At 40.5% G+C, this 24498-nt stretch overlaps 2 protein-coding genes across 3 annotated transcripts in view; both read left to right on the forward strand.

Annotated features, from left to right (window-relative positions):
• The first annotated feature begins 6767 nt into the window (after positions 1–6767).
• LOC143037268 (general transcription factor II-I repeat domain-containing protein 2-like) lies at positions 6768–12885 on the forward strand. The gene is made up of 3 exons (XM_076205398.1): positions 6768–7034; positions 11675–12380; positions 12482–12885. The coding sequence occupies exons 1-3, from the start codon at positions 6768–6770 to the stop codon at positions 12883–12885; spliced, it is 1377 nt and encodes a 458-aa protein (XP_076061513.1).
• A 3462-nt stretch (positions 12886–16347) lies between these two features.
• The window catches only part of spidey (hydroxysteroid 17-beta dehydrogenase 12 spidey), a 74672-nt gene continuing 66521 nt past the window's right edge, over positions 16348–24498 (forward strand). Inside the window, exons 1-3 of one of the 2 annotated variants that reach the window (XM_076205583.1) lie at positions 16348–16661; positions 21145–21191; positions 22182–22257. In XM_076205583.1, the coding sequence (XP_076061698.1) occupies positions 16520–16661; positions 21145–21191; positions 22182–22257 (265 nt within the window). In that variant the 5' untranslated portion in view covers positions 16348–16519. The remainder of the gene's footprint in view (positions 16662–21144; positions 21192–22181; positions 22258–24498) is intronic. The other variant, XM_076205581.1, reaches the window with a different exon arrangement.

Genomic DNA, 24498 nt, shown 5'->3' on the forward strand with positions numbered 1-24498 from the left:
ATCTTTACTCTCCTCCTAGGAACATGCACGTGCATGACTCCTCTATCCCAAGACTTTCAACCTACAGTACAACATAGCATGTATGTTTTATTTGTTTTGTGTTATGTAACGTCAAGAAATTTTATTTTGCTGGAGGCAGTGGGGAACGGGAGGCTCTGGTCTGAACAGGCTAGATCGATCTAGATTATAGACAACATTCTAATCGGTATCTTTCACTTCTCCATTGACTGAATAAAATCCAGGGTTGTACGAAAGAAAAATCTACAAAGCTTAAGTCAGCGTTGATAGTGTTAAACTAGAAAGAAAGAAAAAATCAGATAGTGTGGAGATGGGTGAGAGGACATATCGCTCGCCGTCCACGTTATCCAGATTTTTTTTTTTTTTTTTTTTAAGGACAAAAGATCGCTTCGTCATCGATCACGGTTCGCCAGTCATGCACTGTAAGTGTCGTTGTATTGTGCGTTGTCTTTTGTCGTCGATATTTGCTCCTCATGATGATTCGCTGGCTGATTCTGGTCTGGTACCTAACCTGGGCATGACAACTTAACATTTTTTCCTTCTCTCTGTGCAATAATACTTTCCACTAGTTTCTTTCTCTTGCCTTTATTAACAAATATTTTTCCTTTCCACGATTTCACCTTTCTATCGGGTAAATACAAAAAAAAAATTAGTGATTATTTTGAATATTTGCTCCAGTTGATAAGTGATTCCGTTCAGTTGTGAACGTGCACAATTGTATTAAAATTTAGAGGCAATGGCCCATGTCTCTATCCTTCCAGTTGTGGAATGCTCACGTAGACTAGACGTGAGATAAAAGAAATGTTGTGTTGTAGGAAGCCTGTACGGACATATAAATTTCACTGTCTTAAAAAGAAAAGTGTTTTAATCCACAAAAGGTGTGTTTTAGTTCTTTACTTTTTGTTATTAATATATCTATTATTATAATTATTATTATTATTATTATTATTATTATTATTATTATCATTATTATCATTATTATTATTATTATTATTATTATTATTATTATTATTATTATTATTATCATTATTATTATCATCATTATTATTATTACTCTGAAGTCTGCCTGTATGTGGTAATAAGATTCTTTAGCTCATATCGATTTTTGAGTTAGAAAAACAAAATCCTCAGATTCCATTCTAGATGAAAGCAAGTATCTGCCGTAGGAAGGTACTCTTCATTGATTGATATTAATAACCTAAAAATAAATGAACAGATAAGATAAACAAATAAGAATAAGTAAAAAGAAAAAATATTAATATTTATAGAATATGCGTAACACATACATTTGATTATGTTGTGGTGGATCTTATGATCAAACTGTGGTGAAATGAACTTTGGAAGTGAGTTATTTTTATATGCTGTGAAAATAATTTTAGTCAAGCAGTCATCACACAATGTTTATGACTGTCTTGATTCATGATTATTTCTTTTTCGCAGTTTCCAAAGAAGCAAATGTTTGACATAATTATATATATATATATATATATATATATATATATATATGTATATATATATATATATATATATATATATATATATATATATATGTATATATATATATATTTGTATATTTTTGCTTCTTGAAGAAAAGGCAGAATGGAAACGGATACGTAACTGAGTTTACCAAGGCCGCAAAAGTATTACGAGTATTGAATTAAACTATGTGGAAGTAACAGGCATCATGTACGTTATTTGACGTGCGGATGATTGGATTTTTTTTAATGAGTATATCTTCTGGTCCACCGTAAATGGCAGGAGATCCAGTTCGACTGCTTGCGATGAAAAAAAAAAAAAAAAAAACGCTACTCGCTTTCACCATCACATCGCTATAGCGACACTCCCCAGCCCTTTGCCACAATAAAAATCCAGAGCTAATTACTTCCGCCCCCTCCCCACCAAGATGTCATTCTAAACATTGAACTACCCGTTCACTACAGCGACATCCACCCAACTGGATAGAATCATATGACATTAGTCAAAACAAAATGCATGAAATGCGTCGCCATCCAGTTCAATTAACATTTTGTATTCAGGAGTTTCCTTTCAACTAATTAAAAATCATCTGTGGGTAGACTGATGGATGTGTACGACCCAGACTGCGGAGACTGCGTTTTTTGAGATCGGGTGGAGGGAAGGTGGGGAAGGGGAGGAGATCGGAGGTGCTGGAGCGATCGTGTGGCCATCGACCGTAACAGGCGACGGACTCGCTTTCCCCCCAAAACTCCGTTCGAGTTTCCTCTTCTCGCTTCTTCACAAGAAACTATGAATCAAAGATCTTGGTGACACTTCACGAGCTCCAAAAATTATGAGCTATTCCTAAGAAGAGGAAGAAGAAGAAGAAGAAGAAAAGATTAAAACTGATTTGTTTGAATGTTTTGTCTTCGCTAACGCTGGACGATTGTATTCACTATGGATAAAGTCCTGGTATATATTTTATATAGATAACTGTCTCAATTGAACTATCGACCCACTCGCACTCTTTGTTACAAATCTCATATAAATTTGAATATTTTTTTATGTATTCCATTCAGGCCACTCACTCCTACCCCTCACCTTCCATTATCGTTTATGTCAAAACTCATCTTCGTAATCTCATAAATGACGTCGCCAGTGACGGATCCAGAACGCTTGGAAGGGTGAAAGTGGGGTGGGAGGTCGAAAGTTTCTTTCCTACCATAAGATAAAAACTACTCAAATATTTACATATCAAGATATATTCAAATGTATCAAAATGCATGAAATAATAGTCTGACACTTTTGTAGACTTATCATAAGTTGCGATGTTGTTATCTAGGGTTAACGAAGTAGTTTTAATAAAACGTCAATATGTCAAGTTTTTTATTTACATTCTAATTATTAGTATTTTTTTAACTTTCTACTTTATTATATTGTAACAGAAAAACTTTAGTCGACAATGACTAATCATGACGACCATGACGAATCTAAGTCTGTCTTTCCCATTTTGGTAAAAATAATTCTCCGTTGAATTTAGACGTTCGAATTTTGCTAGAAGAAGCGCGAGGAAGATTAGATAGAAAATCGAAAAATAAAATTTATTTGCAAAATGTGTGTATCGTTCCTATTTCATTATCTTATGGTACATCTGATCGTGATCAGGCTGTGGTGAAATGCGTTTTGGAAAGTAATATTTAGATGCTGTGAAAATCATTTTGGCCAAGTAGTGATCGCATAATGCTTACCGCAACTGTAAATTGGTGAAAACCGCAGGCAATATTCAGTTTATTTTTTTTATTATTATTATTATTATTTTTAATATTGCTCGTTAGGAGTAGCCCTCACTCTCCTCCTCACCCCCGTCCTCACCTCTTCTCGGCGCCCCACGACCTTACTGATACCACCCCCTCCCCAAGTGGCCCCATGGGACACGCTCGCGTCCACCCAACTGCGACGCGACCCAGAGCTTCCATGAGCCCCACGGGTGGAACAAAGCTTCCTTCAGGAAACACATGCGCAGCTCACCAGCCTCAGCGATGAATACTTCGACCGACCACGTGACATAACATTAGATTCGTTGAGTCACCAGTGTCAGAACGTTTTGACTCCAAGTTCCCACGCAGCACACGTGATCTCACGCCAATTAGGGGCACGGGTCATGACCTGCCCGTGTATATAAAGGATGGATCAACGCACGAAGATTCAGACAGCCTTGGAGCAGTATATGTGAGCCTGGCTTGCCACTCCTTCCTTTCTCGCCTCCTCCAACCCCCTTTTGCTCCCTCGCAAGCAGATCGCCCGGAGACATGACTTGAAACATAGTTGTCACCTCCCTTGCCCTCTCGTTCCTCCCCAACACCCATTGGCGCCCAACATTTCATTGTTAAATAAAGCCAACTCTATCTCCACCAGAATTTGCCTTAACCACCCTAACTGGCTCCCCAACCTGGGGCAGACTATCAGCCTAACATTGTCATTGGCAAAATTGCAGTGTACATGGAGGCCCGGTTGGAACCTATTGGTTTTAAGTGGTTTTCCAAACCCCTTGACCTAGCTTGTGTTTTAGAACACAAAAATCTACTTATTCAGACACGACATTGCACATATGCACGTTTCTAAACTGAAACTGTCCTAATTTTGAAAATAATCCTAACATTTGTCACTTAACCAATCAGTAGTTCCGACCTCTATTTCATATATTTCCAATGGCTATTCTTGAACAGGCCGATTTGTATTTTTATTTACAATACCTTATTTACCATTGCACGATGTCAGTGTTGTCCAGAAATTCTAATGGTCAGCTTCCATGATTGCGTTGTTCCTACTCTGCCCTATGTAAATATGAATGAAAATCAAACTAGATTTTCTGTTATCAGGATGTTTTGACATCAGAAGTGTATTGCTTGGACCAGCAGCTTCTTGTCTGTTACTGATAAAGTGTCTATCTTATGAACGTGTAGTTATAATACGACGGTTTGCGTGATCCATAAAGATGCAAAAGGTCTAGAAACTGTGTAATCTTAAATAGAGAACATAAAAACAAATTGAATACGTGGAACTAGAATGGCTAAATAGAATGTCCTTCCACACCACCAAAAGGACACCACACAACTTAATTAAATCTAGTGGTATTTGCCAAAAAATAAAACGACAAATATTCATTGATCTGGAAGGAATTATTAAAAACAATTGTCGGGTAAAATAATTGTGGAAAGTATTAGCATAGGATCAGTGGAACAGAGAAAAATAGGAAATGGTGACAATTGCCACCAAAGTACGTAAAAGAGGTAGCTAGGGTCAAGCAAATAACTATAGGCCAATAGTTCTCTCACCTCCCATCTCATCAAAATCGCAGAGCGAACAATACAAATAAATAAATAGACAAATAAACAAATAATAAATGAACAAATGGATAAATAAATAGAAATAGTTGAATTTTTGGAAAGGACTGGTACACGAAATGAGGGTCAACATGGATTTCGCCACGAGTGTTCATGTCTGTCTTAACTCTTAGGGACCGTCCACAGTACGACCCGGTCTTGAGGCTGCCGGAGAGATCTGATCGGATTCGAGCAGATTGGATCGTGTATGTCGGTCAGACAAACCCAAATAACTACACGATCCAAGCTGATCGGATCCGATCAGATCTGTCTGGCGGGCTTAAGACAAGATCGCACCGTAGATGGGGTCCCTTACACCACTAGGAAAGGATCCTAATCTGCATTCAAGAAGGTCAAAATGTAGACGTTGTAAACTTGGACTTTGCACAAGCCTTTGACAAAGTGGAACATGGAATACTTCTGCGCAAACTCCGACAGTGTAGCTTCACAGTTCATCTGGGAACCTAGCTACACAGCTTTCTGATAGGAAGGACTCTGAGGGTCTTAGTTCAAGGCTAGCTATCTATAAAGAGCAAAATGGAGAGCGGGGTACCATAAGGCTCAGTGCTTAGTCCGGTACTATTCACTATTCACATAGGAGATATTGATTACAATCAGAGCTGGGCGTGTTCCCGCCGGACAGGTAGTGCGTTACCGAAAAATCTGGGGTGCATATCCGTCAATGCGTTACCAATTTTAGTATCTTTAGAGCTGTCTGCGTTACTGCGTATGTGTATATGTACATACACATACACATATTTTTCGGTAACGCAGTACCTGTCCGGCGGTAACGCAGTACATGTCCAGCGGTAACGCCCCCAGCTTTGTTTATAACCTATGCATGCTGGAGTATTCTCTTTCGTAGATGACATCCGACTCAGAAACACAATCCTAAACACAAAAAATACCAAAAACTTCCAAAAAGACATAAACAATGGGCAGCCGGAAACAACATGGTCTGCCCTAAATGGGGAAAAAATCACAATGCTTCGTTACGGCCCAAACCACATCACAAAATTTTGTACAAATTGCTACTACAAGGAAAATAAAATTCAGGACCTGGAACTCGTCAACAATGTTAAAACCCACAAGGAAGGTAACCCCTTAAGACCTATCATCTTTCAAATCTCTACATACATACATACATACATATACCAAGGCTTTTTCCCTCTTCCAAGGGAGGTAGCCAAAAAGGGAAAGGCATAAAAACACTCCCACCCATTTCATCCCTAAATACACTCCACACCCCTCCCACCCTCCCTCTCATCTGAGCACCTCCTGGATGACGGGTCATCCCTGCACCCTGCCCACCGCCCTGGGTCAGAAGCAGCGTCGCAAGACACAGTACATCCACAGCAAGGCCGCTTCATTTAATCGGCGACCCCCCCTCTCCGTCCCCCTTTGCATATAAGGCGAGGACGGGGAGAAATCCCTTCGGGCTGCGTCAAAATTTTCAAATCTCTACCCCCACTTATTCCCTAGCTAAACGCTTAAATCAGATCATCACTCCTTACATCCCCACCACTTATTTCCTTAAATCTACTGATGAATTTGTTGATATTTTAAGATGTAACAAGCCCTCGGGCATTTTGGCCTCTCTGGACGCTGAGAGTCTCTTTTCCCATGTCCCCTTAATTAGAACTATTGACATTATCTTAAATTACACCTACCGCCATCCAGTGCTCCCTCCCCCCAAACTTTCTGAGCCTATCTTGAAAGACATGCTCCTGACTTGTACATCAGAAGCCCCTTTTAAATGTCCTTTAGGTAATTTGTATATTTAGACTGACGGGGTTGCCATAGGGTCCCCCCTGGGGGTTTTCTTTGCTCAAGCCTTCATGGCCCATGTTGAGGAAGAAGTAATTAGCAACCTTCCCATTAAACCCTCTTTGTACCGCAGTTATATAGACGATGTTTTTGTGTGTCAATGACCTGCGTTTACTTGAGGAACTTAGATCGAACCTCCAGGAAGTTTCAGGTTTAAATTTTTCTGTTGAGTTAAATGATAACAACAAACTCCCGTTTCTTGATGTTATGGTGGACGCGTCATCTGACAACTTCATCACTTCTGTTTACCGCAAGCCCACCAATGCAGGGAAATGCATGAACGGTGAGAGTGAATGTACGGCTGAATACAAAAGAGGTGTTATTAAGGCCTACGTGCGACGGGCGATTAAGGTTTGCTCGTCCTGGCATTCACTCCACTCAGAACTACAATACCTACGCCAGCTGTTAGTGAATAACGGTTATTCCAACACAGACTTTGACAACATTACTAATAAAATGCTTGACAGTAGTTTGTATAACCATACCCCTCACCACAATAATATCATAATTTTTTTTTATAAGAATATCTTCAGCAGTGCTTACCGGGAGGATGAGAAATGCATTAAAGACATTGTTTTTCGAAATTGTAAACCGGTGGATGAAAATGATGCCTTGAGCTTGGTGATATTTTATATATATATATATATATATATATATATATATATATATATATATATATATATATATATATATATATATAAACCGCACTAGTTCCCTAGTCCTCAAAAATTATTTGTCTGGCACTTCTGGGATGCTGTCAAAAACTAACGTAGTCTATCAGTTCAATTGCACTTCTGGAGACTGTGAGCTCTTTTCTCGTAGCTATGTTGGTTATACGACATGCAGCCTTAGCAGACGTTTAACTCTCCACCTCCAACAGGGAGCCATTAAAAATAATTTTGAACAGTATCACAAGTCTGTGTTGGATAGAGCAACCGTTGTTCATAACACTGAAGTGCTAGCCCAGTGTAATAACATTAAGGAACTGAAAATGTTAGAGGCTGTGTATATAAGAGAATTGTCTCCTGTGATCAATGTTCAGGGTAATTTGTTGTCTGCTATTTCCTCGCTTAATACGTCCACGCGACATGTTGTTCATAACCTCCCTGTGCATGCTAGGCACGCTACTTCACCTCACCCTACTCCGACTCCAACTCTCCACCCTCACCTCTCCCTCCCCCTCCTCAAACTCTGAGAAGGTCTTCCAGGGTCAGGTCATCGGAGGTTTAAAGATCGTGCTTGACCTAAGGGTGTAGCATTCTAATTTTTCCTGTGACCATGTAACGTATCTGTAAATTGTGTTGTCTTAACTGTTCTTGTATTTTGAAAATGACTCCTTGCAGTCGTAACGTCGAATAATTAAAATGGAGAACTTTGGAAAGTTCGTTTCCGCTCATCCTCCCAATATTAGAGCTTTAGTGAGGAAACTTGAAAATATTAAGAAAATTAAAAACTGTGAAAATGCTGTGGTGTTCAATTCAATGTGTATAAAAGAAAACCTGCGCCCTAAGTGTGTGTATATATATATATATATATATATATATATATATATATATATATATATATGTAGTAGTGTGTGTGTGTGTGTGTGTGTGTGTGCGTGTGTGTGTGTGTGTGTGTGTGTGTGTGTGTGTGTATGTATGTATATATATATATATATAATCAATAATGATAATAGTAATAATAATACATACATACTTATACCAAAGGTTTTCCCCCTTACAAGGGAGGTAGCCAAAAAAAGGCATAAAAACCACTCCCACCCATTACATACCCACACATTCCACCCCATCCATCCCACTCCCTCCCTCTTATCATGGCTCCTCCTGGATAACGGATGATCCCTGCATCTCGCCCACTGCCCTAGGTCAGAAGCATGTCGCAAGACACAGTACATCCACAGCAAGGCCGTTTCATTAAATCGGCGACCGCCCCCCCTCTCCGTTCCCTCATGCAGAAATGGAGAAGACGGGGCTGCGTCAATTTATTTCTCATACATACTCCCTCACCCCCATTCCCTTACCCACTCCCCCTCATGCATCACAGTTTCATCCATAAACAACCATTCTCCATTCATCCCACCTTCTGTCCTCTCCCGTTCTTCCTCAATAGACATTCCCTTCTTTCCCAATTCCCCTTTTACCCTATCGCTCCATCTCATCCTAGGTCGCCCCCTCATGTTCACTCCTTCCAACTCTGTCTTTCACACCTCTTTTACTAATCTTTCTTCACTCGTCCTTTCCAAGTATCCAAACCATCCTAATACTCTTTCATCAACCCTATCTCCCAACTTTCTTTCCACCCCATTCTCCTCCTGACCTCATGTCTTACTCTATCCAGCCTAGTTACTCCTATCATATTTCTGAGGTACCTCATCTCAAACACATTCAAACTCTTCTTCCTCACCTTATACTCCATGTTTCTGTCCCGTTCAGTGCTGTCAGCACAATCACTCCTCCATACAATCTCATTTTAGCATCCATTCCTAAATGTCTTTTTCTCATTACATTTTTTAATCCCCCAATGCATTTACTCGCCTTTCTCAATCTACATTCTACCTCCACCCCCACTCCTCCCTTTCCTGCCACCTTCGCACCCAAGTATCTAAAGCTATCCACTTCCTCCAGTCTCTCTCCCCTAATACTTACTTTCAGTCTGCTGCTACTCTCACCCCTTGTACATCTCATCACATCACCTTACTTTTACCCACATTTATCTTCAGCTTCCTTCTTAAGCACACCTTCCCAAGCTCTGCCACTAGCTTCCTTAATCCCTCCTCTGATCCTGCTACAAGCGCAGTGTCGTCAGGAAACAACAACTGGCTTATCTTACACTTTTCTCCATTTCCTGTAATCATCTCTAATCCCCGATCCACTACCCTTGCATTTACCTCTCACACCACCCCATCCATGTATAAATTGAACAGCCAAGGCGATATAACACATCCCTGACGAAGTCCCACCTTTACCTCAAACCACTCACTCTCTCCATTTCTGATTCTAACACATGCTCTACTACTCTCGTAAAAAATCTTGACTGCTCCTAAAAGCTTTCCTCTTATCCCATATATCTGCCGTACCTCCCACAGTGCCTTCCTGTCTATCCTGTCATAAGCCTTTTCCAAATCCATAAAAGCCCCCCCCCAAAAAAAAAAAAAAATCCTTACCTTTTCCTAGTGCTTTCTCACATATATGTCTTACCACAAAACTTTTATCCCCGCAACCCCTACCTCTCCTAAACCTACACTGTTCCTTACCAATTATCCCTCTCTTCCTCTCCTAATTATCTCAGTCAAGAACTTCCCGTAAGCCTTCCCAACTACATTTAACAAACTGATCCCTCTGGAAACTACTACACTCACACTTGTCCCCCTTTCCCTTGTAAAATGGAATTATACAGGCATTCCTCCAGTCCTCCGGCACTCTATCCAAACTCAAACAAACATTAAATAACCTCACCAGCCAGTCCAGCATCACTGTACCTCCTTTTTAGACATTCTGCATGGCATCCATCCAGACCAGGTGCCTTACCTGCTTTCACCATCTTAACAACTGCCTTCACTTCATCTTTCCTTATTTCTTCTCCATTTTCTTCACTCGTCACGGTCATTTTCTTAGCACTTCCCACTGCAATTACCTTTCCCTCCCTATCCTCCTTTACATTTAGTAACTCCCTAAAATAATCTGCCCATCTTCCTCTCACTGCCTTCTCTTCCATTATCATCTCTCCATTTGTACATTTTACCTTTTCTTCTCTACGTTATTCGCCTCCTCTTCCTCTCTTAATTTCTTTCCATTTTTTTATTACTATCAAAATTTTCTGCCATACTCTTTCCCCATTTTACATTTGCTCTCAACTTTGCTTCCTTTATCTTATGCTTTACTTCTCTTTTCTTTTCTTTATACCTCTCATATGATTCCCTCGTCCTATTTTGTATCCAATCTGTGAAAGCTCGCTTTTTCTTTTCTACAAACTTCTTTGCTTCCTCATCCCACCACTCACTACCTTTTCTTCTATTTCCTTCCGTCCTCCTTGTTCCACACACCATCTTTGCACACCTTATGACTCCCTCCTTGAACCATCCCCATTCCTCCTCCACTCCTAGTTCTACTCTATCCTTCACTCCCTCCCACTCCTCTCTCAGTTCTTTTTTTCTTGTACTCCTTCTCCTTTCCTTTCTCATTTAATCAGTTCACTCTAAGCACCTCCCTACCTTTTGTCCTTTTCCTCTTTCTCCATCTATCCTTCACTCTCAACTTACCTTCCACCAGAAAATGATCTGATATTTCCCACTCTCTCCCCTAAGAACATGTACATCCTTAACTCTTCCTATTTACCACTACATAGTCCATTAACGCTCTATCTACTACCCTTCCATCCACCACCCTCTCCCATGTGTACTTATGCTTGACTTTCTTCCGAAACACTGTATTTGCTATCATCAACTCTCTAGACACATGTCCACCATCAACTCTCCACTACGATTTTTTCCTGGAGCTCCACACTTACCAACCACTCCATCAATTAGTCCATTTCCTACCCTAGCATTAAGGTCCCCCAATACCACTACATTGACATTTCTCCCTTAACCCTCTATGCACTCATTTAAATCTATCCAAAAAGCCTTGCTCTCCTCTACATTCCTTTCCTCTTACTACCCGGCTCAAAAACCTACATCTCCCTTTTCAGTTTCACCTTCACCCACATTAACTTTGAAGAAACCTCCTTCCATACTCGGTAGTTGTTGGAAATATTGGATTTATAAAGTCAACTTTAAACATTATCGTTCTTGAGAGTATTCTGTCGCCAGCAATCGTCAAATTTCATTCTTCACATCGAGTTCAAAGTCAACTGTCATATTCATCACTCATCAACCGTGTATTATCGAATTCAAGCTTCAAATCCAGTTCAATTCGTCAGTTGTCAACTTCTCAAATTTTCACAAACTTTCTGTGTGATATATTGGACGGTGTCTTCAGTTTATCGTTCAGGTCGGACAAACATGTAATTTAAATCATGTGATTAAAATCTGCCAAACAACATCCGCTGGCACGGCACGGCTGCGCAGCACCACCATTGGGCAAGACATCTGCGACGCCGTGCTTCAGTGTGTTGATCAGCATTCCCTGGACCCCTCTTGTCTTGTGTGCGTGGCGACCGACGGTGCCCCGGCAATGGTTGGGGAGAAGAAGGGCTCCGCTTCGCTGCTAGTGCGCCACTGTGAAGCCGCCGGATACACTCAGCCCATTAACATAATGCATTGCAGCATCCACCAAGAGTCCCTGTGCGCCAAGTCTACCAACCTCGTTGATGTCATGTCTGTCGTGGTGAAGGTCCTCTCCCGCAGCCTTAACCACCGTCAGTTCCAGGTACTAATGCACGAGGTGAACATACACTACAACGACTTGCTCTACTTCTGTGAGGTACGCTGGCTGAGTCGTGGGGCCATGCTGTCTCGTTTGTGCGACCTACAGCAGGAGATTGCCACTTTCCTACGTCAGAAGAACCTTCCTCACGCTGATCAATTCTCTGATCCGCGGTTGCCAGCTCGCCTGGCCCTGCTCACGGACATCACGGCGCACCTGAACGCCCTCAACATGATGCTGCAAGGCAAAGATATTCTCGTGACAGACATGTATGAACACATCACTGCCTTCAAGGTTAAGGCGCGCTTGTGGGAGGCTCAATTGGCTTCTGGTCAGTTTGTGCATTTTCCTCGCCTTGCTGCTTGTGCCCCTGACGACGTGGACCTGGACACTTGCGTTAGTGTCGTCACCTCTCTGCTTCCCGTTTTGCAGGAGTCAGGGTGCTCGCTGCGGACTTCAAGTTTTTCACTGCTCCATTTGACTTCCCCGTGGAAGATGCCCCTGCCTCCCTGCAGATGGAGTTGGTGGAGCTGCAGTGCATCGATGACATGAAGGCGAAGTTCCATGCCTTTTCTCCGTTGTCCTTCTTCCGCGACATCGTCCTCCCTTCTAACAATTTTCAAAAATACATTGCGCATGTTCAACGCATTGTGGGGATGTTCGGCAGCACCTATTATTGCGAACAGCTCTTCTCCAAAATGAAATACACGAATGCTCACCTTCGCTCCCAACTCTCAGACCGCCACCTCAATGACATTCTTCTGTTGTCTACCTCAACCATCGAGCCAGACATGGAAATACTTCTTCATGGCAAACAGCACCAGCAGTCTCATTGATTTGTAGGATGTCCAATGCAATTCTTGTATAATTTATTCATTGTATTCAATGTATTGTACAAAATAGAGTAATTCTGGGGATTTCGTTTTTCACTCCGGCCCGCGGCCTCCTTCTTAATTAAGTCTCATCTGGCCCTCACTCTGAAAAGGTTGCCCGCCCCTGCCCTAAAGTATCAGCTGCATACTACTTGGCAGCTTTTAACGCCACAATAACATGCAGCCAGTACCACAAATAAATAGATAAATAAATGAATCGAATGGATGAAAAAATAGTAATATCAATAAATAAAGAGATAAAATGAAATCAAATGGTAATAAGTATATAGATAAGATAAAATAAAATAAAGGACATCGCAGTCCTCGAAGCCACACGACAGACATTCAGACAAGATCAAAGTATCTAAACAGTATAACTTTTGCGAGAGACTATAGCACCTCAACCTCTACTCCATCCAAGAAAAAAGAGAGAGGTATATAGTCCTCAGTGATTTTGGGGAAGTATACGATAGGAGAAAGTTGAAAATAAATGTGGGTAAAAGTAAAGTGATGAAATATATAAGGGGAGAGGACGGCAGCAAGTTGGAAATAAGTCTTAAGGGAGAGAAACTGAAGGGGGTGGGTAGTTTCAAGTGTTTGGGGACGCATGTAGCAGGAAATGGAGGAGTGTGGGTGGAGGCGAATTGTAGAATGAGAAAAGCAAGGAAATGTCTTGGGGGGATTAAAAGGTGCCATGAAAAACAGGCATCTGGAAATGTTTGGAAAGACGAGATTATATGAAGGGGTGATTGTGCCGACGACACTATGGGGCAGAGACTTGGAGTTTGAGAGAGGCAGAAAGAAGTATGTTTGAGATGAAGTGTCTGAAGTATGTTAAGGATTACAAGGTTGGATAGTGTGAGAAATGAGGTGAAGAGGATGCCGGGATTGGAAAAGGAAGTGGCAGATAGGGTTGATGAAAGAGTATTGGGATGATTTGGACACATGGATAAAATGAGTGAAGAAAGATTAGCAGAAAAGATGTGGAAAGCAGAGGTGGATGGAATGAAACTTGAGGGGACAATTGAGGATGAAATAGATGGATGGGGTGGAAGGAGCAAGAGGTGTATATCTGTTCAGAAAGGATGGGAGAGACGGGGGATAGGGATAAGTGGAGAATGGTTATGTAAGGGTGATATTTTGACGCAGCCTGAAGGGAGATTTCTCCCTGTCTTCTCTAATTTCTGTATGAGGGGACGAGGAGGGAGAATCATCGTATAAGTGAAGCGGCCCTGCCCTGGATGTACTGTGCCTTGTTGCATTACTTTTGACACGGGCGGTGGGCAGGAGACAGGAATGATTCTTCATCCACGAGAAGCTAAGATGAGTGGGAAGCAAGGGTGGTTGGATGGTAGTGAAGTGGGTGGGGTAGGTGTCTGCATTTGACTTGGCTACCTCCCTTATAAGGGAAAAACCTTGGTAAATAGATAGATAGATAGATACATCCTCGCGCGTGGGAAATGCTGGAAGGACTGGCACCAAATGTGTGGATAACAGCCAACTACAACCCTGGAAGAAGCAGTGCTTATATTCAGCTGGGCAGCCTGGCACATACAAAGAGAACAACTTCACCCAAACCTGCCCGAGGCAGTTCAATTGCTTTCTACGAAACCTCAGAAATGCAATTGGAATAAATAAAGTTCTTTAAAAGGAGGATGGATACTTCGCTAATTACCCTACCTGGTGAACTACACTCTGGTATACCTCTGCAGCCATAGCTATACCCTTCCAGAAGAGACCCAAGAGCAGGATCCGATTGCAGAACACGCTGCAGGGAACGAAGGAATACCACGGTTCAGCCAGTAACTGGCCAAACTCGCATAACTAGCACAAGTAAGACGGTCATTCAGACAGACAGCATACTCATCAAGTCTTACGCTTTTTGGGCAAGTTTTAAGTAATTTCTATGATTTTGAAGTCTTACGGCGTAAGTTGAAAATCTTACGCATTTTCTCTGCATGTGATGTGTTTTATTAACATGTTTGTTTTAAAGAAGTTGAAATAAATTCCACTTTTCAAGTGTTATATGATATAACACTGAGGCAAGGAGCAACTTGGGGCGGACACACCGACTTTTCTTGCAGATCAAACTGAACTCGGATGAGTGACTGCCTGCATGCTAGAGAAAGCTAGGTCTTGTACTGTTGAGTGCAACAAAGAGCATCAGTGTGCTACAGTAGGTTCACTGCAGCTCCGCCTTATTGATGTTTTTTGTTGTACTGCTGTTGTACACAATGTAAACACAAGACAGTATGAACACCACATAATGAAAATCAGTACTGTTTACAAGAACCTTTGTATACTGTATTGTTTTTTATTATGTGGTGTTCATACTGTCATGTGTTTATATTGTGTTTTCATTCTGCATTTGTGTTGAAATAAACAAATATTGAATGACAAAAATATGGTTTTCTCATGGTTTAAAAACACACAGTCCACGAGACTATAAAAATAATCGAGCAAGTGGGTCTGCCCCACATCTATCATAACTCTAACTTCCTTCCATTTCATTCTTTCCTTACACTAACCCCCCAAATCCCCCCTCCCTCCCTCTCCCCCATCTTATCTATCCTGCCCTCTAACTTATGGTTTAATTACCGTTTAATTACCCTCTAACTTATGGTTTAATTACCGTTTAATTACCCTCTAACTTATGGTTTAATTACCGTTTTGTATACACGTTTTATATATCTCTAACGCAAAAACCTTACGGCAAGACAGACAGGCAGACAGACGAATGAACACAAGCAGCTACAGGGTGAGATTATAAGCAGTTCGAGAACGAGAGAAAATGATTGAAGCAGCTTCCAGAAATCCTAGCAACTCACTGAAAATTCATAGACTTCTCTTAAAACCTAAAGATATCAGAATCCAGTTGTGAAAAAACTTGCCTTCTTACAATATCGATAAGCTGTTATATTATGATATAATTACCACAGTTATCAATGATGAGTATCTATGCATTACATTTGATAGAACGAAGACAAATTACAATGAACAAACAGCGCTTATGGATATTGCTGGACATAACGAAGTCAAGTTGACCATAAGTGAATAAATGGAAACTACATATGGAAAGGAATATTTGGAGATTGACAGCAGAGTTATTCTGACAATAAAAACAAAAACAATAGGTCAGGGGTACAAAAATATATTGAAAAAGATGAAATGGAGGTTCAGGGTTTGTAGAGAAAGCTGTTACTTGTTAGTGATAATACAGACCATAAATTCTGTTGTTATTCGAAACTTATGATATACCATTTAGTAGTTAAAAAATATTAGTTAGGCACGTTTTTAACAGCAGAATAAAAGTAACTATTTACTGGGAACATTTTAAATTTATAAAGCATTTGCATTAAATTAGACATGGCAACTCATTTCCTATCAGCTGATCGCCTGAACATTTCGAAACCACTGTCAGTGTCAGAACTGGATGCCAGTTACCTCTAGCGGTGGAACGACAGACAGCGTAACTTCGGGTGAAGTTGCCGGTGACTCTGAAAACTAGTAGTCATTCAGTTGCTCTTCGTCAGTCATTGTGGCCATAACCAAGACGGCTAATTTCCGTGCTCTTTTTGAAAGGACTAAGCGAAGAACAATGTGGGAATTAATAGGAAGAGTTGCTGTCGCATTTGTACTGGTGAAGGTTGGGTGGTCTATAGTGAAAGGTCTATATGGGTCCTTTTTGGCAGCGGCCCTCGGGCTAAACATCGATGTCAAGAAAATGGGAAAATGGGCAGGTAAGAGACTTTTTTCACTAAGTACTTGTATAGGATGAAATATGGTCCGGATGTTCTTGTGCAAGTGGAATTCAGTGTAGAAAAATGTTCAGTGGAAGAACTTGAACCTAATTTAATCAGTTGTAAGCCTGTCAAAAAAGGGTACCCCACACCTTAACCTGACGCCATCTCCCCACCACTTTCGCGAATCATAAAGTGGTCACATGTTTGGTGGAATTACTTTGAGATTAATGATTTGTATGGTAACGGTTATGTAGTCAATTTTTGTGTTAACACTACCACAGGGTTGTTCAAATATAAGGTTATCAAGGTGTGAGATCTTTGACTCCTCTAGACTAACCCTAATTGATGTTTTTGAATTTTATTTATGGCGTAGGAACATTCACAAATGATACTTTAACCCCTTATTTAGTTATGCAAGATTCATTGAATACTTAAGTGAGAACCATTTGACTTGAGTAACTTGGTGGTAATGTTGTTGCTTACCTTTTCTGATTTGGAGGTAACATTACATCTAGACTAGAATTTTTTTAATGTTAACTTGATTTTTCTCCCAGCACAGTTTGACTTTTGCAGGGATTTGGGTCTTTTTCAGACTGGTATTATTGAAATACTAGACATACATACATACATACATATACCAAGGCTTTTTCCCCCTTACAAGGGGGGTAGCCAAAAAGAAAAAGGGGTAAAATTTTACTTTCGACCATTGTAGGAATATAGCAATACAAAATTAAATAGTCATTTTGTAAATTAAAATGTATGAACGAAATATGCAATTTTGTGTGTGGAAATGAAAATAAAAAAGTTGCTAAAACAGATTTCTTAAGTAACGAAGTCGTGTACGACGAATGGTACGCCATGTTTGTTATGGTAGATGCCGACGTCGGAGAAATGAAAGGACGATAAATTTGTCTAAACTAAACTAAACTAAACTAACCTAACCTAACCTGTGTTTAATAAATCATTACCTGCAAATTAGATATCATCCGGCTGGTCCTCGTCGTCGTCGTCGTGAGAGACGTTGGCGGGCTTTTCAACCACTCTCTCAGCTTTTGTATGGCTATATTCCTCCAATGGTCGAAAGTAAAATTTTACCGGTTAGGTTAGGTTAGTTTACTTTAGTTTAGACAAATTTATCGTCCTTTCATTTCTCCGACGTCGGAATCTACTATAACAAACATGGCGTACCATTCGTAGTACACGACTTCGTTACTTAAGAAATCTGTTTTAGCAACTTTTTTTATTTTCATTTCCGCACACAAAATTGCATATTACGTTCATACATTTTAATTTACAAAATGACTATTTAATTTTGTATTGCTATATTCCTACAATGGTCGAAAGTAAAATTTTACCGAAAAAGGCATAAAATAATTCCCACCCATTCCATCCCTGAATACACTCCACACCCCTCCACCCTCCCTCTTATCTTAGCACCTGAATGACGGGTCATCCCTGCACCTTGTCCACTGCCCTGGGTCAGAAGCAGTGTCGCAAGACACAGCACATCCACGCACAATACTTATGTAAAAGTACTAGACAAATATGATATACTCTTAGGTGTGTCACATTACTTTCCAGGGAGAAATAAGCTAAATTAAGACAAGCGACTGCTTAAGGTGACTACTGTATATTGCTTTGGCATTGTAAACAATTTGTATTTGATAAATATTGCCAGCAATAAGGCTGTATTTCGTGAAATAAAACCAATATTTGGCAGTACCTATCCTATCAAAATAACCTAACCTAATGTAACCAAAACCTTCAGATCAATCTATTATTGGAGGTCTCAGAAAAGACCCATGGGTCCCAGGTAACTAGTGACAACCGCTGGTAGGGTCCATAAACCACTCTGGGAAGAAAGGCTTCACAAAACTGTAAATGATAGCAATAGTGTAGAAATAAAGCCTCAATTAATTTTGTTTTGTTTATAAGTAAATGATCAGTTACTTGACCCACATCTAGGTTAGGCAGTAGATTAGATCGTAGGTACTTTTAAAACTTTACCATAGCATTTGTATCCTGAGAAAAAAGTTTACCTTTTGACAATGAGCTATGCAGTCAGTCTGGTACTGCGGCATAGTTGCCCCAGATATTGTAGTCTGACTCTCCAGAATATATCAGTGGTATAGAAATTTGTGTGTGGTGGGGAGGGGGTAGGAGGCTGGGCCCACTCAATGTTTTTCACAAAAATTAAAATATAGTGCCTAAAATTTCTGACTATGACATAGATAAGAGCAACTTGTTCACAGCATAGTATTAACAAATAAATTTCTTCATTTGAAAGCTCTGCCATGCATCCTGTCTTTCTATCAGTTGATAAATTTTAAAAATCTAACCCAAATAACTGTCCACAGTAGAAAAAATAAATCAAGATATACTGCATTAGATTTGACCAAAGCCAGACAAAATGTTAGTTATATACAGTAGCTGTGTGGCAAGAAATAGGATATGCTCTAATACCAATAGGGCCCCAAAGTGTCCCTCACATTGGTGAATTTTCAGAATTTTTTTGGGGTGGCTTGCTGTTCCCCCAAACTTCAGCTGTTTTGGCTCATTTTGCTTGCCACCTCCCTCAACTTGCCTTGTACATACTTCCTCCCCCCTCCAATGTCGATTGTTTCTAAGCCTATATATAGCTGTAAAGCTTGTTGTTGCTCTAGAGCAGTGTCAGATGGCACTGCTCTAAAGCAACATTTAGGAACTGGATAATTTTTGAAGTACAGGTACTCCTCGTTTAACGACCTACTCGGTTAACGACAACTCGGAGTAACGACGGGCTTTATGACATTTGTTTAACGTAAATCTCCCGAAGTTACGACGTCGTGTACGATAATTAAGTTGGCTGAGGCAAATTTGTATGATGTTATAAATGAATTTGTACGGTAGATATTACCTGTGAGGTAAAGTGTTCTGAAGCTTAGGTCTACATTACCATCTACATTACCGGTAGTGGTAAATTTTTAGTTTCGACCAAGGGCGCAATATAGCAATAGAAAATTAATTATTAATTTTGTAAATTATAATGTATCAACGTAATATGCAATTTTGTGAGCGGAAAAAAAAGGTGCTAAAATAAATTTCGTAAGTAACGAAGTCATGTCGGACGAATGGTACACCATGTTTGTTATGATAGATGCCGATGTCGAAGAAATGAAAGGATGATAAATCCGTCTAACCTAAACTAAACTAACCTAACCTGTGTTTGATAAATCATTACCTGCAAATTAAATGTCATCCGGCTCGTCCTCGTGAGAGACGTTGGCAGACGACAAGATGGCGTCCCGATCCTATGCTACCGACTTCGTTCATTAGCATATTTTCTTGTAGCTTGGTATTTTTTACTTTCATTTCCGCCCGCAAAATTGCATATTATGTTGATACATTTTAATTCACAAAATTAATAATTAAATTTCTATTGCTATATTGCGTCCATGGTCAAAACTAAAAAAAATACCCCGGTATTCAATATGGAATGTCAGCATACGCGGATTTGGTCATATACGGTAATTTCAGGAACCTAACCACCGTAAATAAAGCTTTAATGTACTGTATAAAAGAGGGAAAATACACGAAAATAAAGATACATGTATTGCTGGACATTGTACATACAGTACATGTACGTATATGTATACACTTTCGCTTAACGACCAATTCGGTTAACGACGGCGCACTGGTCCCAATTGTCGTCGTTAAACGAGGAGTACCTGTACTGTACAGTACTTGAATTTTGGGTGCTAAAAGTATGAACATTAGGAAAGTAATTAGCACTAGTCATGGTAATCTTTTAAACAGTGTTAGGCTTTCCTTGGCTGAGTAAAATTATCTGGCAGTAGTAAAAAGATATTTACAAGTCTGTTACTGTTGTTTGTAATGGTCACCATTGCTAAAGGGCTAATTGAGATAAGTTTCAGTCCTTAAGTGGCAGGAAGGCATTTCTTTCATGTGACTGAAATTGCCTGGCAATAAAAGTAGGTAATTGTAATTGTTTCCTCAAGTTTCACTGACATCAATCCTTGGACACCCCCCTCCCCCCCTTCTGGGAAGAAATGTTAGACTGTTTGTATAATATTAGTGTGGTATTGTTCCTGTGTCACTGACTTTTGGAAGTAGGAGGAAGCGATGTCACTGGTTTTCAGCTCACCTTGCATGATAAATCAAAGGTGGCTGAGATCCTGGCCTGTCTAGAGACTGTCAGCCCCTCAGGGCTGCACCTCCATATAGAGGTGGGGTTATTGATAGATTTAGAAGATGGGCAGCAGGGAGACACTTACATCTCGCAGGACTGCCTTGTGTGGGCACCTGTCACGGGTCCCTGTCTGGCAGCAGCCTAAACAAATTAATGACTGAGGAGGATATCTGGCATGGACTGGCCATTTCAAATAAGGATTTACCCATAAGCTAAAGAGAATAAGCAGTAACGTATGGTTAGTGTATATTTATATATATATTTTTTATTAATGTATTCTTTTCTTTGCAGTTGTGACTGGTGCCACAGATGGAATTGGAAAAGCTTTTGCATTTCATGTAAGTTCAAAGTTGGTATTTTATCTAACCAGATTAGCAAATCAGGAGTAGGTAATTTCCAAAATTGAGTTTTGGGGAAAACTTCAACCAACAAATCAGCATAGAAAAAAAATTCCATAGTATAATGTTCATGTTTTATAATGTTCAATCAACCTGTTGCCCCAGGTCTCTTGCAGAAGCCCCACCTGGAGGCTGTTGGCAGTTACCTGAAGGCTACAGGTCTTCTGCAAGAGAGACTAAAGGGAAGAGATAAATTGATCAATCTTGCAGGAGAACCACAACTCCCAGGTAACTGGCTACAACCACCAGTGAGCCAACAAGTCACTCAGGGAAGAAATACTCAGCTGTTTTGGGTTTGTTAGTGTGGGACATTGTAGGATGAGGTTTTTCTTGCTGATTTCCACTGTCATGTCTTTGATGTGTGGATTGAAGTATGAAATGCGAGTTCTAGAATTTTGATTTCTTTTCCAGTGGAAAGATTTGGCTGTTGACTTTCATTGTAAGGTGGTTATTTGACTCATGAATGTCTGGAGTGAGTAATGTTACTAATATTTTTAGAGGTGAGGCTTCAGTAACATTATTCACTGAAGACTTGTTTCAGAAATTTCTGGAGTTACATCTCTTATGAAGAGGTTGAATAATATAGATGGGAGTTGCTCCTTGGATGTCTCCATTGGTCCCTGATATGATTGTTTATTGGTTCCTGATAGGATTGTTACTCCTAACTAAAATGTTTATTTAATTATTTTAAGTAATATGTGTTTGGGGAGATTTTATCAAATGCCTTAAATCTATTGCCACCATAACTTTTACCTGGAGTTGCTTTCTTGCTAAACCCTTTCAAAGCTTCACTGATTTGTGTGTTGCCCCTACAAAACAAATGTATATCAATTGTTCCTAAATGATTAATATGATATCCTCTAGTATATTGATAAGTTTAATCAGATGTAGCAGTTGGTTCCCATGAATAAACTTCATCTTTGTCTTCAGCTGGCACGGCGGGGCATCAATATTGTGCTGGTGAGCCGGACACCTTACAAGCTGCAGAATGTGGCTGCTGAATTAAGTAAGTATTATGGGTCATATATAATATACACACACAGACACACACCACCACACACACACACACACACACACACACACACACACACACACACACCACCACACACACTCACACACAAGACACACACACACACACACCTCTCATGGCGCTGTGGTTAGAGCTCGTGCCTGCCCCTACGGAGGTCCGGGTTCGATCCTCGCCCGGGGCTGAAATAATATCAGTATCGCAGCGCTGAGGGGTGTTTACTCCAACTCTCGTGGGGCGGGGAGTTGGGGGTGTGTGTGTGTGTGTGTGTGTGTGCAAGGTCATAGCATTACCCATAGATCGGACCTACGAGCTCTGAGCTCTCTTCCAGGAGGGAAATAGCTGTCGATCACGAGTCTAACACGTAATCCAAAGACCAAGTGAATACACACACACACACACACACACACACACACACACACACACACACACACACACACACACACACACACACACACACACACACACACACACACACACACACACACACACACACACACACACACACACACACTAACACACACACACTAACACACACACTATTATTTTCAGGTGTTCAATTTTTTTTTTTCCACGTGAAGTCTATGTATATACCAAGGATTTCTTCCCCCATATAAGGACAAAGAGGGGGGGTCGCCGATTTAATGAAGCGGCCTTGCTGTGGATGTGCTGTGTCTTGCAACACTGCTTCTGACCCAGGGCAGTGGACAAGGTGCAGGGATGACCTGTCATCCAGGAGGTGCTAAGATAAAAGGGAGGTTGGAGGGGAGTGGAGTGTATTCAGGGATGGAATGAGTGGGAATGATTTTATGCCTTTTTCTTTTTGGCTACCTCCCTTGTAAGGGGGGGGAAAAAGCCTTGGTATATGTATGTATGCATGTATGTATAAGGGAGATACAAAGAGGGTCACCATAAGCATAGCTCCCCTTCCCATATAACTAGGTAAATACACACATTCCTCTCTCATTCACCACCTTTGTTACTCTTGTCTTTATTCTTCATGGATGAAGGGTCATTCTTGTCTCCTGCCCACTGCCTGGGTCAAAAGCAATGCACCAAGGTGCAGTACATCCACAGCAAGGCTGAATCACTCAAGGGGATCGTCCATTAGAAAATTGAACCTTTTTAGTTTGGGTTGAAAGTGGCTGAGATTTTTCCCTAGTAACTGTCTTGTCTCAGAGAAGATACCACCGAGTTTTCAAGTCATTTATGCTTATACTTTTTTTTTTTTTTGAGGGGTAATTTTTGAAAATTTTGAAATTGATTCAGAGGATAGACCTTTGACTGGATATTGATTATTTTTTGTCTTTATAATGGGCTAAGATAGATGAAGAAACGGAGGCAGAATTATGATGTTCTGATCAGTCTGTTATGAGAAAAAAAATCCAAAGTAAGTTGATGAAAAAAGCAAAAAAAAAAAAAAAAAATGTATATATGAAAAAATCTGACTAGTCCTTGACAGAAGGACATAAATCTGCCTCCAAATGTTCTCCCAATTATGCTGAATCCGAAAAGGATTTGCAGTTAAAAATCAGTGAAGGCGTTTTGGATATGAATCAAGTTAAATGTGCAAAAATCAAGTTTTTCAGGAATGAGCGTCATAGTTTTTTTTGTTCATGGTTACTGGTCCCCTTTCATCATTTAGGATGTTATGGTGTTGAAAGGGTATCATAGGCACAACCCTACTCTTTGTTGCCAGCTTTTGATTAATTACAGGTTTATATGATGAATCCAGTTAGTATCCACCAGGGTTATATTGCACTTTTCCTTTTCTTGGCACGATGCATCTTTGGCGACAGACGATCTTTATCTGCCATCCTAAGCTGTTTTATGGCATCACTGGTTGTTGTCCCTCTTGCTGATGGCATATATGCAAGTTCATAACCAAAGATGTGGTTCAGAACTGCAACTTGAGCACAGAATTGAACTCTAGCTGCTGATGCAAACTTCCTCTTTGAACTCAAAGCCCAGATCTTTGCATGGAAGCTTTCATTTTGGTTTTGTGTCCTTCCCTTGAGGCATTTCTCTAAAAGCTCTGTAGAGGTGAGGTCTTGATATATTGCCAGGATGGATTTCCGCTTCTCAGTGGGAATCTTCGCCAGGAACGGCTTCTTGACTCTGTGAGACTCGGGTTCCTCTTGCCTGGCTAGTGCTCTCTGGAAAAAAACACCACGAGTCTTCTCCCTTAGGACAGTAAGAATGCAATGGCTTCTCATCTGT

This window comes from Oratosquilla oratoria, chromosome 22 (assembly GCF_046742065.1).
Source record: "Oratosquilla oratoria isolate Oo_2021 chromosome 22, ASM4674206v1, whole genome shotgun sequence".
NCBI classification, from domain to species: Eukaryota; Metazoa; Arthropoda; class Malacostraca; order Stomatopoda; family Squillidae; genus Oratosquilla; species Oratosquilla oratoria.

Coding starts and splice junctions, on each gene's coding strand:
- LOC143037268 (XM_076205398.1), top strand. CDS start 6,768: ATGTTTTTGTGTGTCAATGACCTGCGTTTACTTGAGGAACTTAGATCG. Junction 7,035..11,674: donor ACGTGCGACGGGCGATTAAG/GTTTGCTCGTCC, acceptor TTTATCGTTCAG/GTCGGACAAACATGTAATTT. Junction 12,381..12,481: donor GGAGGCTCAATTGGCTTCTG/GTCAGTTTGTGC, acceptor CCCGTTTTGCAG/GAGTCAGGGTGCTCGCTGCG.